The sequence below is a fragment of the Pseudophryne corroboree genome, chromosome 3 (genome assembly GCF_028390025.1).
Source record: "Pseudophryne corroboree isolate aPseCor3 chromosome 3, aPseCor3.hap2, whole genome shotgun sequence".
Taxonomy (NCBI): Eukaryota; Metazoa; Chordata; class Amphibia; order Anura; family Myobatrachidae; genus Pseudophryne; species Pseudophryne corroboree.
Genome location: NC_086446.1, coordinates 451,302,923 through 451,314,615, shown reverse-complemented (window position 1 = coordinate 451,314,615; position 11,693 = coordinate 451,302,923). Strand labels below are relative to the sequence as shown.

At 43.4% G+C, this 11,693-nt stretch overlaps 1 protein-coding gene across 2 annotated transcripts; it reads right to left on the bottom strand.

The window, feature by feature from the left end:
• Window positions 1–1,136: 1,136 nt before the first annotated feature.
• On the bottom strand, window positions 1,137–7,328 carry FOXJ1 (forkhead box J1). 2 transcript variants are annotated; one of them, XM_063960553.1, is made up of 3 exons: window positions 7,240–7,328; window positions 4,919–5,462; window positions 1,137–3,181 (listed from the first exon to the last, which is right to left on the bottom strand). In XM_063960553.1, exons 2-3 carry the CDS (start codon window positions 5,429–5,431, stop codon window positions 2,372–2,374), a joined length of 1,323 nt encoding a protein of 440 aa, XP_063816623.1. In that variant the 5' UTR covers window positions 5,432–5,462; window positions 7,240–7,328; the 3' UTR covers window positions 1,137–2,371. The 2 variants fall into 2 exon arrangements, with proteins under 2 accessions (XP_063816623.1, XP_063816624.1); XM_063960554.1 differs by having other exon boundaries at window positions 7,194–7,280.
• Window positions 7,329–11,693: the final 4,365 nt, after the last annotated feature.

Genomic DNA, 11,693 nt, shown 5'->3' with positions numbered 1-11,693 from the left:
CAAATTTAGCAACACTTGAATTGCTCCATCAGGCGACATTTAGTGTCTGCCGGCGCGTAAAACACTTGAATCCCCCCCATAGAGGTGAGGAGTAGCGTTAGCCTTTTATTGCCTAGGATAAATAACACTGTCATTACAGTATTCTCTATTGTATATATGACATATTGGGGGTAATTCCAAGTTGATCGCAGCAGGAATTTTGTTTGCAGTTTGGCAAAACCATGTGCATGCAGGGGAGGCAGATATAACATGTGCAGAAAGAGTAAGATTTGGGTGGGTTATTTTATTTCTGTGCAGGGTAAATACTGGCTGCTTTATTTTTACACTGCAAATTAGATTGCAGATTGAACACACCACACCCAAATCTAACTCTCTCTGCACATGTTAAATCTTCCTCCCCTGCAGTGCACATGGTTCTGCCCAACTGCTAACAAAATTCCTGCTGCGATCAACTTGGAATTACCCCCATTATTATATTATTATTATTTGTGTGCAATAAGGGTAATGAGATTTAAGCGTTTATTATTAACATTGTCAAGTCACAACTATCAGTACATTTATGCTAGCCATATACTAGGACTTAACTGAACACATTTGTATGTCTGACATACATGTTACTGTGATTGTCATGGTTGCAACTTGAGATGAGAACATCTGAATATATGTACATGTTAAAACTTTCTTGTGTGTCTCTCTTGCTAAGCAAATTCAGGTCACAAAACTGTGCAACTGTAAATGAGTGGGTGTAATGTATTAGGAAAATCATAGATAGAGGATGGTATAATGGTTAGCATTACTGCTTCACAGCACCGAGGTCATTGGTTCAATTCCCACCATGGCCCAGACTGTGTGGAGTTTGTATATTCTCCCCATACTTGCGTGGGTTTCCTCTGGGCACTCTGCTTTCCTCCCACATTCCAAAAATATATTGATAGGTTAATTGGCTCCCAACAAAATTAACCCTAGTGTGATTGTGTAGGTGTGGTAGGGAATATAGATTGTAAGCTCCACTGGGGCAGGGACTGATGTAAATGGTCAAATATTCTCTGTAAAGTGCTGCGGAATATGTGTGCGCTATATAAATAACTGGTAATAAATAAATAATATAGCGCAATAAAGACACAAAGATTTTTTTCTGCTTCAGTTTGAAAAATACATTTATTTATTTGCACAGGAGCAAACTCAATACACCTTCAAAGTCCATACAAGTGTGCTTTTTATGTTTCCCAATCTTCCCAGCATCCAACTCGGATTCCCACCACATTCGGAATTGCATAACAATGTTGAAGCCATTGAAACAGGCAGTGAACAGTCATAAACTCCTTATTGTTCACTGACACCAATTCTATTCAAACGCACACACATCCACGCACACATACACACTGGTTCCCCACCCATGTATTACAATCCATTGGATGGACACCTATTTAACTCTTAACACTAAAGAAACATGCACCACACTCAGGACTCTGGCAGCAAAGGCTTAATATGTATTCCCAAAAAAAACTTATTATTGTATAATTCTTTAAAAATGCTAGCAGCATTCGCTTATTTTACACCCACTATATACATCTTACATCTTCTGCCACCAAATCAGATTCTGCAGTCAGCCCATAAAGTAATAGAGCTGGGTCAATCACTGGTCGTGCTGCCAGATTACAATGTAGAATTCTGTTGATTTTTTTTCAAACACATCCCCTCTCTGAAATTTAAAAATATATATATATTTATGTATTAAAAAAAAAAAAAAAAAAGAACAAGTTATCACATATCAGTAATTCAGTATGGAATGCAGGAACAGCCCTAAATTCTGCCAAGGGCACACAATGCTCATAGTGGTCAAGAATATGCTAAATGAGGTCAGATGGAGAGCGCACATTGCACATTATGTTATTATATTGCTCATATATCACTGCATGTGATATCACATATATATCTTACATAGGCTCGCCATAGAAGACCATACATTTAGTCAGGATGAAACAAATACAGTTTTCAAAAGTAGTTCCTTTTTGCTTTCATCTGTAGAAAAATAAGTACAAAAGTTTTTTTTCTGCTTTTTTTTAAAATCTCTTTACTAAGTACTGTATTTTCATTAAGGGCGAGGAGTAAAGTGTCATTTATGTGTCCAGAGTTTATGCTGTCATTTAGACTGTTTCTCTCTGGGTATAATAAAAAAAGGTATTCTATACTGGAGGCTCCCTTTAAAAGACATGTAAACGTCTGAACTCTCTGCTCCTTCAAAGTTCAGTTAGGAGTATTCATACAATCTTCTTGAGATATATATATATATATATGTGTGTGTATATATATATATATATATATATATATATATTTATTTAGTCTATAAAAGTTCAATATGGCACTTTTATTATAAATAAGAACCCATGGAGTTCCAGTCGTTGAGTCCTGGAGGGAACTCCTCATTGAGATCAAACAACTGGTCTAGGTTGGTAGAATTTGATAGGAAGTCATTCTTTCCCTCATCCCATGGGTGCTGGAGGAAGGAAGTAGCCAGGAATGTCTCGTCAAAATCCAAACTGTTTTGAGTTGCTGCTTGGTCGTGTTCCATAGGATACCACTGCTGGGGGCAATTAATGTGCTTACCATGGACTGTGAGATCAACAGACTGGGCAACTGGACTTAACGGAGGTGTAACCTCCAGGTCCTCAAAGGAAGAGAAATTTGCTTCATTGAGATTTGAATCAAATATGACTTCCCAGTCAAAATCACCTTTAAGGGGTCCTAATTCTGTCTGTTCATCTTGTGCTAGCATGGGGGAACTAGACAAACGGGGAGCTTTAAACATTCGCTTAGGCAATGGCTGTTTGCGCTTGTGACCTTTGCTGTCTGTGACATTCCAGACATGTTCACCAGCGGAATTCCAGTTTTGTTCACTTGTGGCCTCCTCAAATTCCTTCAGTAGTTGGTAGGACTTTGAGCTCACATTTAATGGCCAAATGGAACCCATATTACTGTCAGAGGAAGCTGTGCACTGTGCACCGGCAAAAGCTGGATGGATCTGGACAGGTGGCAACCGTCGCTTCTTAATGGCACCATTCATTAGGCGATCAGCATACTGTGGGTCAATCTTCCAAAATCCTCCTTTTCCTGGCTCGTCTTTCTCCCGAGGAACTTTAATAAAGCACTTATTCAGCGAAAGATTGTGTCTTATGGAATTCTGCGGGGAAAAAATGAAACAGTCAGTAACTGTGTTTTTGTAAAAAAGGCATTAATGTAAAAACTTACACCTTAGTCATAACTATTCTAGCTTCCTATAATATATAGAATTTCAAGAAAAAGAAGTAAAGTCTAAAATCTAGTAGGAAGATAAAAGTGAAGACAGAAAGAGTCGGATTGTGTTTGTAGGGGCTCCATAAGCTAATAAAAATACAAAACATCACCTCCCCCTACCTCTGCTCAGAGAAGAAAAGGCAAGTGACCTTTCCAGAGAACTCCAATTTACGGGAATAAGTGTAAAAGGAGGGTGTAAAAAAATGGTGGGCACATTGTCAAAATGATGGTGTGCCCACAAACATATTTTGACTAGTACAACCATTGTTTAACCTTTAGTTGCTGGTGGTGTGGGTCAGTAGTATGTTTTTGTTATAAGTTTAAAGTCAAACAGGCAAAGAAATAGTTACATTTTATTCTCCCAGCCCCCTTTACCCCAGCCACAGGGATCCCGGATCTTCCTGATCCGCTATTTACTGTTTAATGAAATTTAACAAGGGGGAGAACAAACTACGCAGCCCCCCACCTCCCTTTTTCTATTCATCTCCCTCCCTTCTTGTACTCTGGATGCTTATTGCTTGGCCAGTTAAACATATTTATCATTCTTGCCTCAGCAGTTTCCATCCTCACCACCTGTGTTTGTCCCGCCCCCCACTAACGTTTAATTAAACCAGTAAACTCTCAGACTAGCTCTGGGAGTAGTTTTAATTCTCTACCTCCAGGAAAGTTATTGTCAGGGTTGCCAGCTCTTATGGTACAGCCAAAACACAGATAGATAGATAGATAGATAGATAGATAGATAGATAGATAGACAGACAGACAGACAGACAGACAGACAGACAGACAGACAGACAGATAGATAGATAGATAGATAGATAGATAGATAGATGGATGTTCGGGTAACACTACAAGGAGAGGTTAATATGTTTAAAGTAGATGGGAGGGCTTCCAGTTACCCACTTTCCGGTAATCTCCTCCTCCCATCTGACTGGACAAGAATTCCCCTATAAACCAGTCTTGTCTGGTCCCTCCCAAAGGCCATCCATTACTAAGGGACAATGGGGTGTCAGGGCCACACAGATTCTACAAAACAGGGGGCGGGAAGAGGCCTGACATCCTCAGGATAATAGTACACTGATATATGACAGTGTAGTTACTGACCCTGCATAAGAACCTGCAGTGACCTCCCACTATTATATGTGTATATTAACCATTGTGTTGCATTTTGTTTTAAATTCCAGAACGCTTATCTTTAACAAATGAATGAAGGAAAGAGTTCCACAGTTATATCACTGAAGCATTGGAGAGGTTAATATAACATTAGTGATGCTGTGGGATGCAGAATGTACAAAATAGTAACCCAGGAGTCACAGAACCAAAGACTAATTATACACAGGGGACAATGAGAGAGGCAGAGAGCTGTCAACTGTATGCCTTATTGCCTCAGAACTACAAAGGCAGCATTGGTGACAGTTTTATGTGGAGAGGCCATCATTAAGTGGAGCAGATTTGTGTATGAGAAGATATAGGCTCGTCTAGTTATGAGCACCATTCATGTACACCAATGTGTTTGTACAGATTTGGGGATCATTTAATCTCTAACATATTTCATATAATAGCATTTGTCATTTTTTTTCTGGTCTCCTCCCTGTACACCAAGCCCCATCCTTTACCCATTATTTACCTGCCAGGTGGGGTCTGCATGTCGGAAATAGCAGAAATTGTCAGTGATCCACTTATAGATGGCAGAGAGTGTGATCTTGGTCTTCTTGCTTGCCTGCATTGCCATGCATATGAGGGTGGCATATGAATATGGTGGCTTAACATGCGGGTTGGTCTTGTAGTCAATCTCCTCCATGGGTTGAAGTCCCAGGTGGGCTGTACTTGAGGTAGAAGAGGATGTGGGTTTTCCTGGGGTGTGTGGCATTCCTAAGCAGGCAGGATCAGCAGCCAGTGGGGAGCAGGGGGCAGCAGAACCGTGGAGGTGACGGTACCCATGATGCTCTCCAGATGACGAAGGGGTCCTGCCCACATTGGCATTGACGATGGAGAATTCTTGTAGCCATTGAAGACTGGTCAGACTGTCATCCAGGTTCACTGAATTGGAAAGGGGTTCATGCCCCATATCTCCTTCAATCTGATAGGTCAGCCAGTTATCTGCCATGTCTGAGGGGACCGCAGTCGGCAGGTCAAACATTCAGGAAGCCTCAGGGGTCCGCAGACTCGTCCTAAAACACAATAACATATGTTAGAAATATAGATGCATCAGAGACAGTAAATATTATTTATTGAGTAAATGTCAGTGGCTATTATGAATGTGGTTGTATGATGAACTAAACATACTTTTAGAGTTCTGCTTACCCTTATATAAATCTACTTAAATGGCACTGGACTGTAATTGGAGCACAATTAAATCCCTGTTCTTTTAGCTTAACAATATGGAGTTCAGAAATTTTGACCTGGAACTTTGAAGTGAACAAGAGGAGGTGGTTTCTGCAAAGGGACAAGCTGATAAGATTACCCCACCTAGAACTCTCTAACTAAAATTTTAAAAGATGTGACATACAGTATAGGTATTATAAGATCGCATAAAGAAGGCAGTGTGAAAAAGGTGTGAATAATTACATAATTACATAATTTCATTTGCAGAAGCCAAGAAATAAAAATGAAAGTATACAGGTAGCATACCCAGGAAGCTTTATCTACCAAAAAATACTATCGATAGTCCCTATCCAGTTTTAGAAAAGAAGTTAGATATGGGACAGTGAATGTAAATAAGACAATACTATCCTTCTATCAGAATCTACTATATTTCCCAGTGTAATGATGACAAAACGGCAGCATTTCAATAATTTTTTTTTTCCATACCGAGCCTAAAAACAATTATTTCTAAGTGACTTACACCATCATAAATCCAAGTTGAATAGTCAACACCACTACACCATCCAAACCACATAAGTCAGAAAATAAATAGCATGCATGAGTTGTTATCAAGCACTGGAAAAAAATACAGCGGCTTTAAAACTCTTAATAATGAAATGCTATAAACATTTTGATACCGTAACCATTTTTCTATAAATTATTGCTTCATAGAATTATACTAGCCTCAATGAAGATAATACAGCCACTTTCCAATAAAAGTTACATAGGGGCAGATTTATCAAAGCTTGGAGACAGATAAAGTGGAGAGAGATAAAGTAACCAACCAATCAGCTCCTAACTGTCATTTTTCAAACACAACCTATAACATGGCAGTTAGGAACCGATTTGCTGATACTTTGTCAGTCTCTAAGCTTTGATAAATCTGCCTCATACACTCTGTGACTTCTATATGATGGTAAAACTATCTCCCAGTCACTGTTAGAGGACCATATGAGTTGTAGTAAGGGCAACAGCCAGTAAAAGATCTACTGTATATATACCCAATAAACCATCTTAGGTACATAAAAAAAACCCAAAACAAACAAACATGAATATGAAATATAAAATTGATGTGAGTTATAGTTCTGGGTTGTTACCAACAAGAAGTGTGCCAATACTGCAGGCTGTGCAAACTGACCTTTGAAGAGCAACATAAATTACAAAACAAGAAGGCTGCTTTGGGACAGCTGTACATTGGGCAAAGCCCAGCTGATTATGCCCAGAGATGCCTGCTTTAGTACTTTAGTGCTGACAGACTCCAACTTTTTCCCCTCATTTCAAGAGTAGGAAGGAACAGAGCTATTGAGGATGTCCCTGATTTAAATTCACTTCACGTTTGCCTACACACAACCCCTCAGCCCTTGCCAAGCCCTGGGTGCCCAGCACATGCCCAGCCACTCCACTGTCTGAGGAGGCCATACAAACTGGCAGGTATCATCAAAACTAAGATCTGATCTATAATAAGCCGCACACTTCTCACCCACAGCACATATCTATTAAGTGAGAGTGATAAGTTATGTAACAAAAAGAAAAGTTACCAGAGGGTGCACCAGGCAGATAGCAGTGACTGATCCCTATTCCTACCTGGCTGAGACAGAGGATCAGGGCGCAGCAGTATGGTCAGGAAGCTTCTAGAAGCCGCAGCAGAGCCTGCAGTGAGCCTCAGATGAGTTATTGCCCTGCCAGCTCTTTTCTTATCTACCCCCCTGCCTCTGCTGCCTGGCATTAAGTACCAGCGGCTCTGAAAGGCTTCTCTGGGCACCATGGCGACGCTCCGCCCCGGTAAACAGCTTTCAGCGCACAGACTGGCTGGTGAGTCGCCATAGAGATCCCAGTCACCCGGCCCCTCCTCGCCGGGCTCAGGGCTGAGGTGCCGCTTGCAGTGCATGGGCTGTGTGTGTAGTCTATGGACGGGGGCACAGGAAGGCAGGACGGGGATGAGGTGCCAGGTGCATTTGCATTTTTACACACCCGTCCTCCCGCTGAGCTATTCCAATATTTACTTACAAAGTGTGCGAATTGTCTGTTCCCTGCTTTGGGGGCATATAGTGCGCGATATTCCAATATTCCTAATTCATTTCTTTACAATGTTTCTCGTTACTGTTAAATTACAGTGTGTGAAACATCATGCATGCAGCATGCAAGTTTATATAATTGCTCACAATGGCTAGAATCTTTGGAATTGAGCTCTCACTAGAGTGCTATATAGTATTATTTTTTTGTATATTATGTCACATGGCAGAAGTGGCACTATGCAAATCCAAACGTATACTGGGCCTGATTCATATGAGCAATGATTACTAACAATTGCGGGTGCATCGCGATCTCGGGGGTAATTCTGAGTTGATCGCAGCAGCACGTTTGTTAGCAATTGGGCAAAACCATGTGAACTGCAGGGGAGGAAGATATAACATGTGCAGAGAGTTAGATTTGGGTGTGTTGTGTTCAATCTGCAATCTAATTTGCAGTGTAAAAATAAAGCAGCCAGTATTTACCCTGCACAGAAATAAAATAACCCACCCAAATCTAACTCTCTCTGCACATGTTATATCTGCCTCCCCTGCAGTGCACATGGTTTTGTCCAACTGCTAAAAAATTTCCTGCTGCGATCAACTTGGAATTACCCCCTCACTGCGCACACAGCAAGGTACCTTAGCAAAGTCACACAGTGGGCCCGATGCAGACCTGATCGCTGCTGTGCGTTTTCGCTTATCAATAGACTGCGCATACATATGTACCAGAATGTGCACATGCATCGCCAAACAACAACAGGCATCGCCAAACAGCAACAGGCTGGTGTGAAAATTTCATTCACACAGCCATTCGCATGCTGATTTGCAGGAAGAGGCCGTTTGTGGGTGGTAACTGACCGTTTTCTGGGAGTGTCAGGGAAAACGTAGGCATTCCCAAGCGTTTCAGGGCGGGTATGTGACATCAGTTCTGGTCCCGATCAGCCTGTTCTCGGCTGTGTACAGACTGCACACACCGTCCACTGACTGAGGGACATGTGTAGAACAGCATACACATGTGATCGCACACTTGCACGGGCGAATTTACACTCCCCTTGGGCGGCGACTATCTGAACACAGGACAGCAAAATTAGCAGCACAGCGATCAGGTCTGAATCACCCCAGTGAGGATTTATTCACAAAGTTATTTAAAGTCAGGTACTTTGGGGTGTGCTTCTGCCTATCTGCAATCTCGTACGCAGAAAACATGGCACCAGCGTCTCAGTTCCCGTGCCCATTGTGTGTGACCATAGGGTTACTGCACACACTGCTGAGTGTTTGTACGCAGGTGCTGAAATTTGCAAGGCGACCATTGGGCCATTTCAAGGTGGCGGCAGCATTAGCATATTTTGCACATCCACTGCATAAAAATATCGCAGTTGCAATTGCATTAGTGACCGCATCTAAATCAGGCCCAATCATTCATTCTGTCAGTCCATCAGACACTCAGGGCGAGATTCAAATGTTATCGCCCCCCATCTCCCATCTTAAGTGACGGGAGATCGCAGGGGGCGATATACAAATGTCTCCCGTTTTCACGCTGATCACGCCTATAGCAGTCGGGCTTAGACTTTAGCGTAAAGCAGCTAAAGCCAACTAAACTAAGTCCCGTTTCTGCGCCCAAATGGGTCACTTTTCGCGCATTTCAGCTCGCCACCCCCTCGGGCAGCGAGCTGAAATGCTGATGTCGCACCCGCGGGCAGCAACATTTATTTGAATAGCTGCCAGCAGGCGCAATCGCGGGCGGGAGGGGGAGGAATCATTTGAATTCCGCTGACTGTCACCAAGTAATGTATTTGAACTGTATCAAGAGAGTTATGGAGAAAGTTGTGGGTGGTTTATTATAGTTCTCATTCATAATGCTATTTATATAAATCCTTTTTCAAATCAAGCTGTGTTATATTCCCAGTGTCCCCCCAATATATATTGAAGTGCATGTTACACAAAACCAGCAGTATGGGAAGTTACTGATATGCATGCATGGAGGCAGAGCAAAGTAGGGGCAGAGATTGTGCCCCTGTAAAACAATTTCTGCTAATACAGTCATTGGCCTCTATTCTGCCTGGCAGGCGTAGAGCCCGCCCCTCTTCTTCTCATGGTGACAGCCTTGTCCTCCCTGTGCCGTGGCATAGCAAAGGACCCATTCATTGGGGTTTTTTCCCATAGGCAAAATTTGGGATCTGAAAAGATCCCCAAAAATACTAGGGGAGGTGGAGGGCGGTGGTGTTTGGCAGTATGCCAAAGCCTTGCCACTTATTTGCATAATAAGAGATTTCAGGCAGTTTACCCATTCAGTGCCGCTGACATAACTGAACAGTGGTCAAAGATAGCCAGGGAAATGGGTTAACAGCAATTGTGTGAATATGGATGCAGAAGTGTGTTCCCCCTGACTTTTTAATAAACTAATTAAGACCACTTATCACTAGCAAAAGCAAGAAAATGCAGTCTTTAACGTTGTCTTTTAAATGAATTCAAAACAAGCATGAATGGATGCTTTTGGCGAGCATCTTGGCTCACTCTTGGCATATTTTACACTAAAAGTACACTTCAAAAGACTCCACCGTGTAGCCCCCAGCAAAGGCATTGTGATCATCAGCTTGGGTATAATGGTAGATCCAAGTGCTATCTCCCGCTGAATCTGCTGTATATTCCCTCTCTCAGTGCTGGATCACCAACTCCAGGGCATTTCCATCACTATAAACCCTTTTATATGTGTTACAGTCCTTCTTACCCCCCTGGGGAGGATTTTCCTTATCTTCCTTACCTGGCATTGTTATCTAATAGAGGTAAGACAGGTGGACTGATATCTGTCTGAGTATGTTTATGTAAGGGTATAGATAAGGTATGATAAGTTATTTGTAAAGTTTTGAAACACATATGTTGCAGATTCAGTGGTTATTAAATGCGTTTACATAGAATTCCATTGCACATTGGCCCTCATTCCGAGTTGATCGCTCGCTAGCTGCTTTAAGCAGCAGCTGCTTTAAGCAGCAGTGCAAACGCTAAGCCGCCACCCTCAGGGAGTGTATCTTAGCTTAGCAGAAGTGCGAACCAAAGAGTAGCAGTTGTGCTACTAAAATTTTTTATGTAGTTTCAGAGTGGCTCAAGACTTAGGGTGTGTACACATGGTGAGATTCGGGCTATGCCCGATTCTCACTATGCGACAGGGGCCGGGTCGGCACATAGACAGTATCGCAAGCACATAATAAGTGCGCTTGCGATACTGGCTGTCACGAACCTCGGGCAGCGGCGACCGCGCTTGTCCCTGCGGGTGGCCTGGTCTGCCCGGCGCCTCTCTTCCCCTGACGGTCTCCGGCTTCAGCGGCGGGTCGGCGCTGCTCTCCGGCGGCTTCCCGGAAGCAAGGACGCCGCCATCACAAGCGAGGGCAAGGAGGCGGAGCAGGTCTGACGTCACCTGCCTGCTCCGCCAATCAGGCTAGGGCGGGGAATTTAAAATCAGATACCAGGCAGAGATCCGGTGCCTGAGTATCTTCGTTTCTCCTGCGGAAGCTGTGATTCCAGAGCTCCCTCGTCCCTGCAAGCATCCTGTGCTTCCAAGCATCCTGTGCCTCCAAGCATCCAGAGCCTCCAAGCATCCTGTGCCTCCAAGCATCCTGAGCCTCCAAGCACCTCCGTGCCTCCAATTACCTCCGTGCCTCCAATTATCTCCGTGCCTCCAATTATCTCCGTGCCTCCAAGCACCTCGTGTCTCCAAGCACCTCTGTGCCTCCAAGCACCTCTGTGCCTCCAAGCACCTCTGTGCCTCCAAGCACCTCCGTGCCTCCAAGCACCTCCGTGCCTCCAGTTACCTCCAAGCACCTCGTGCCTCCAAGTGCCTCATCCCTCCAAACACCTCGGTGTCTCCAAACACCTCCGTGCCTCCAAGCACCTCCGTGCCTCCAGTTACCTCCGTGTCTCCAAGCACCTCGTGCCTCCAAGCACCTCATCCCTCCAAACACCTCGGTGTCTCCAAACACCTCCGTGCCCCCAAGCACCTTCGTGCCTCCAAGCACCTCCGTGCCTCCAAGG

What these genes read in the sequence shown, in the direction of transcription:
- FOXJ1 (XM_063960553.1), bottom strand. Translation starts at nt 5,431, where the DNA reads ATGTTTGACCTGCCGACTGCGGTCCCCTCAGACATGGCAGATAACTGG. An exon ending in ATGCAGACCCCACCTGGCAG is followed by an intron (nt 3,182 to 4,918) that starts GTAAATAATGGG and finishes TTTTCCCCGCAG; the next exon opens with AATTCCATAAGACACAATCT.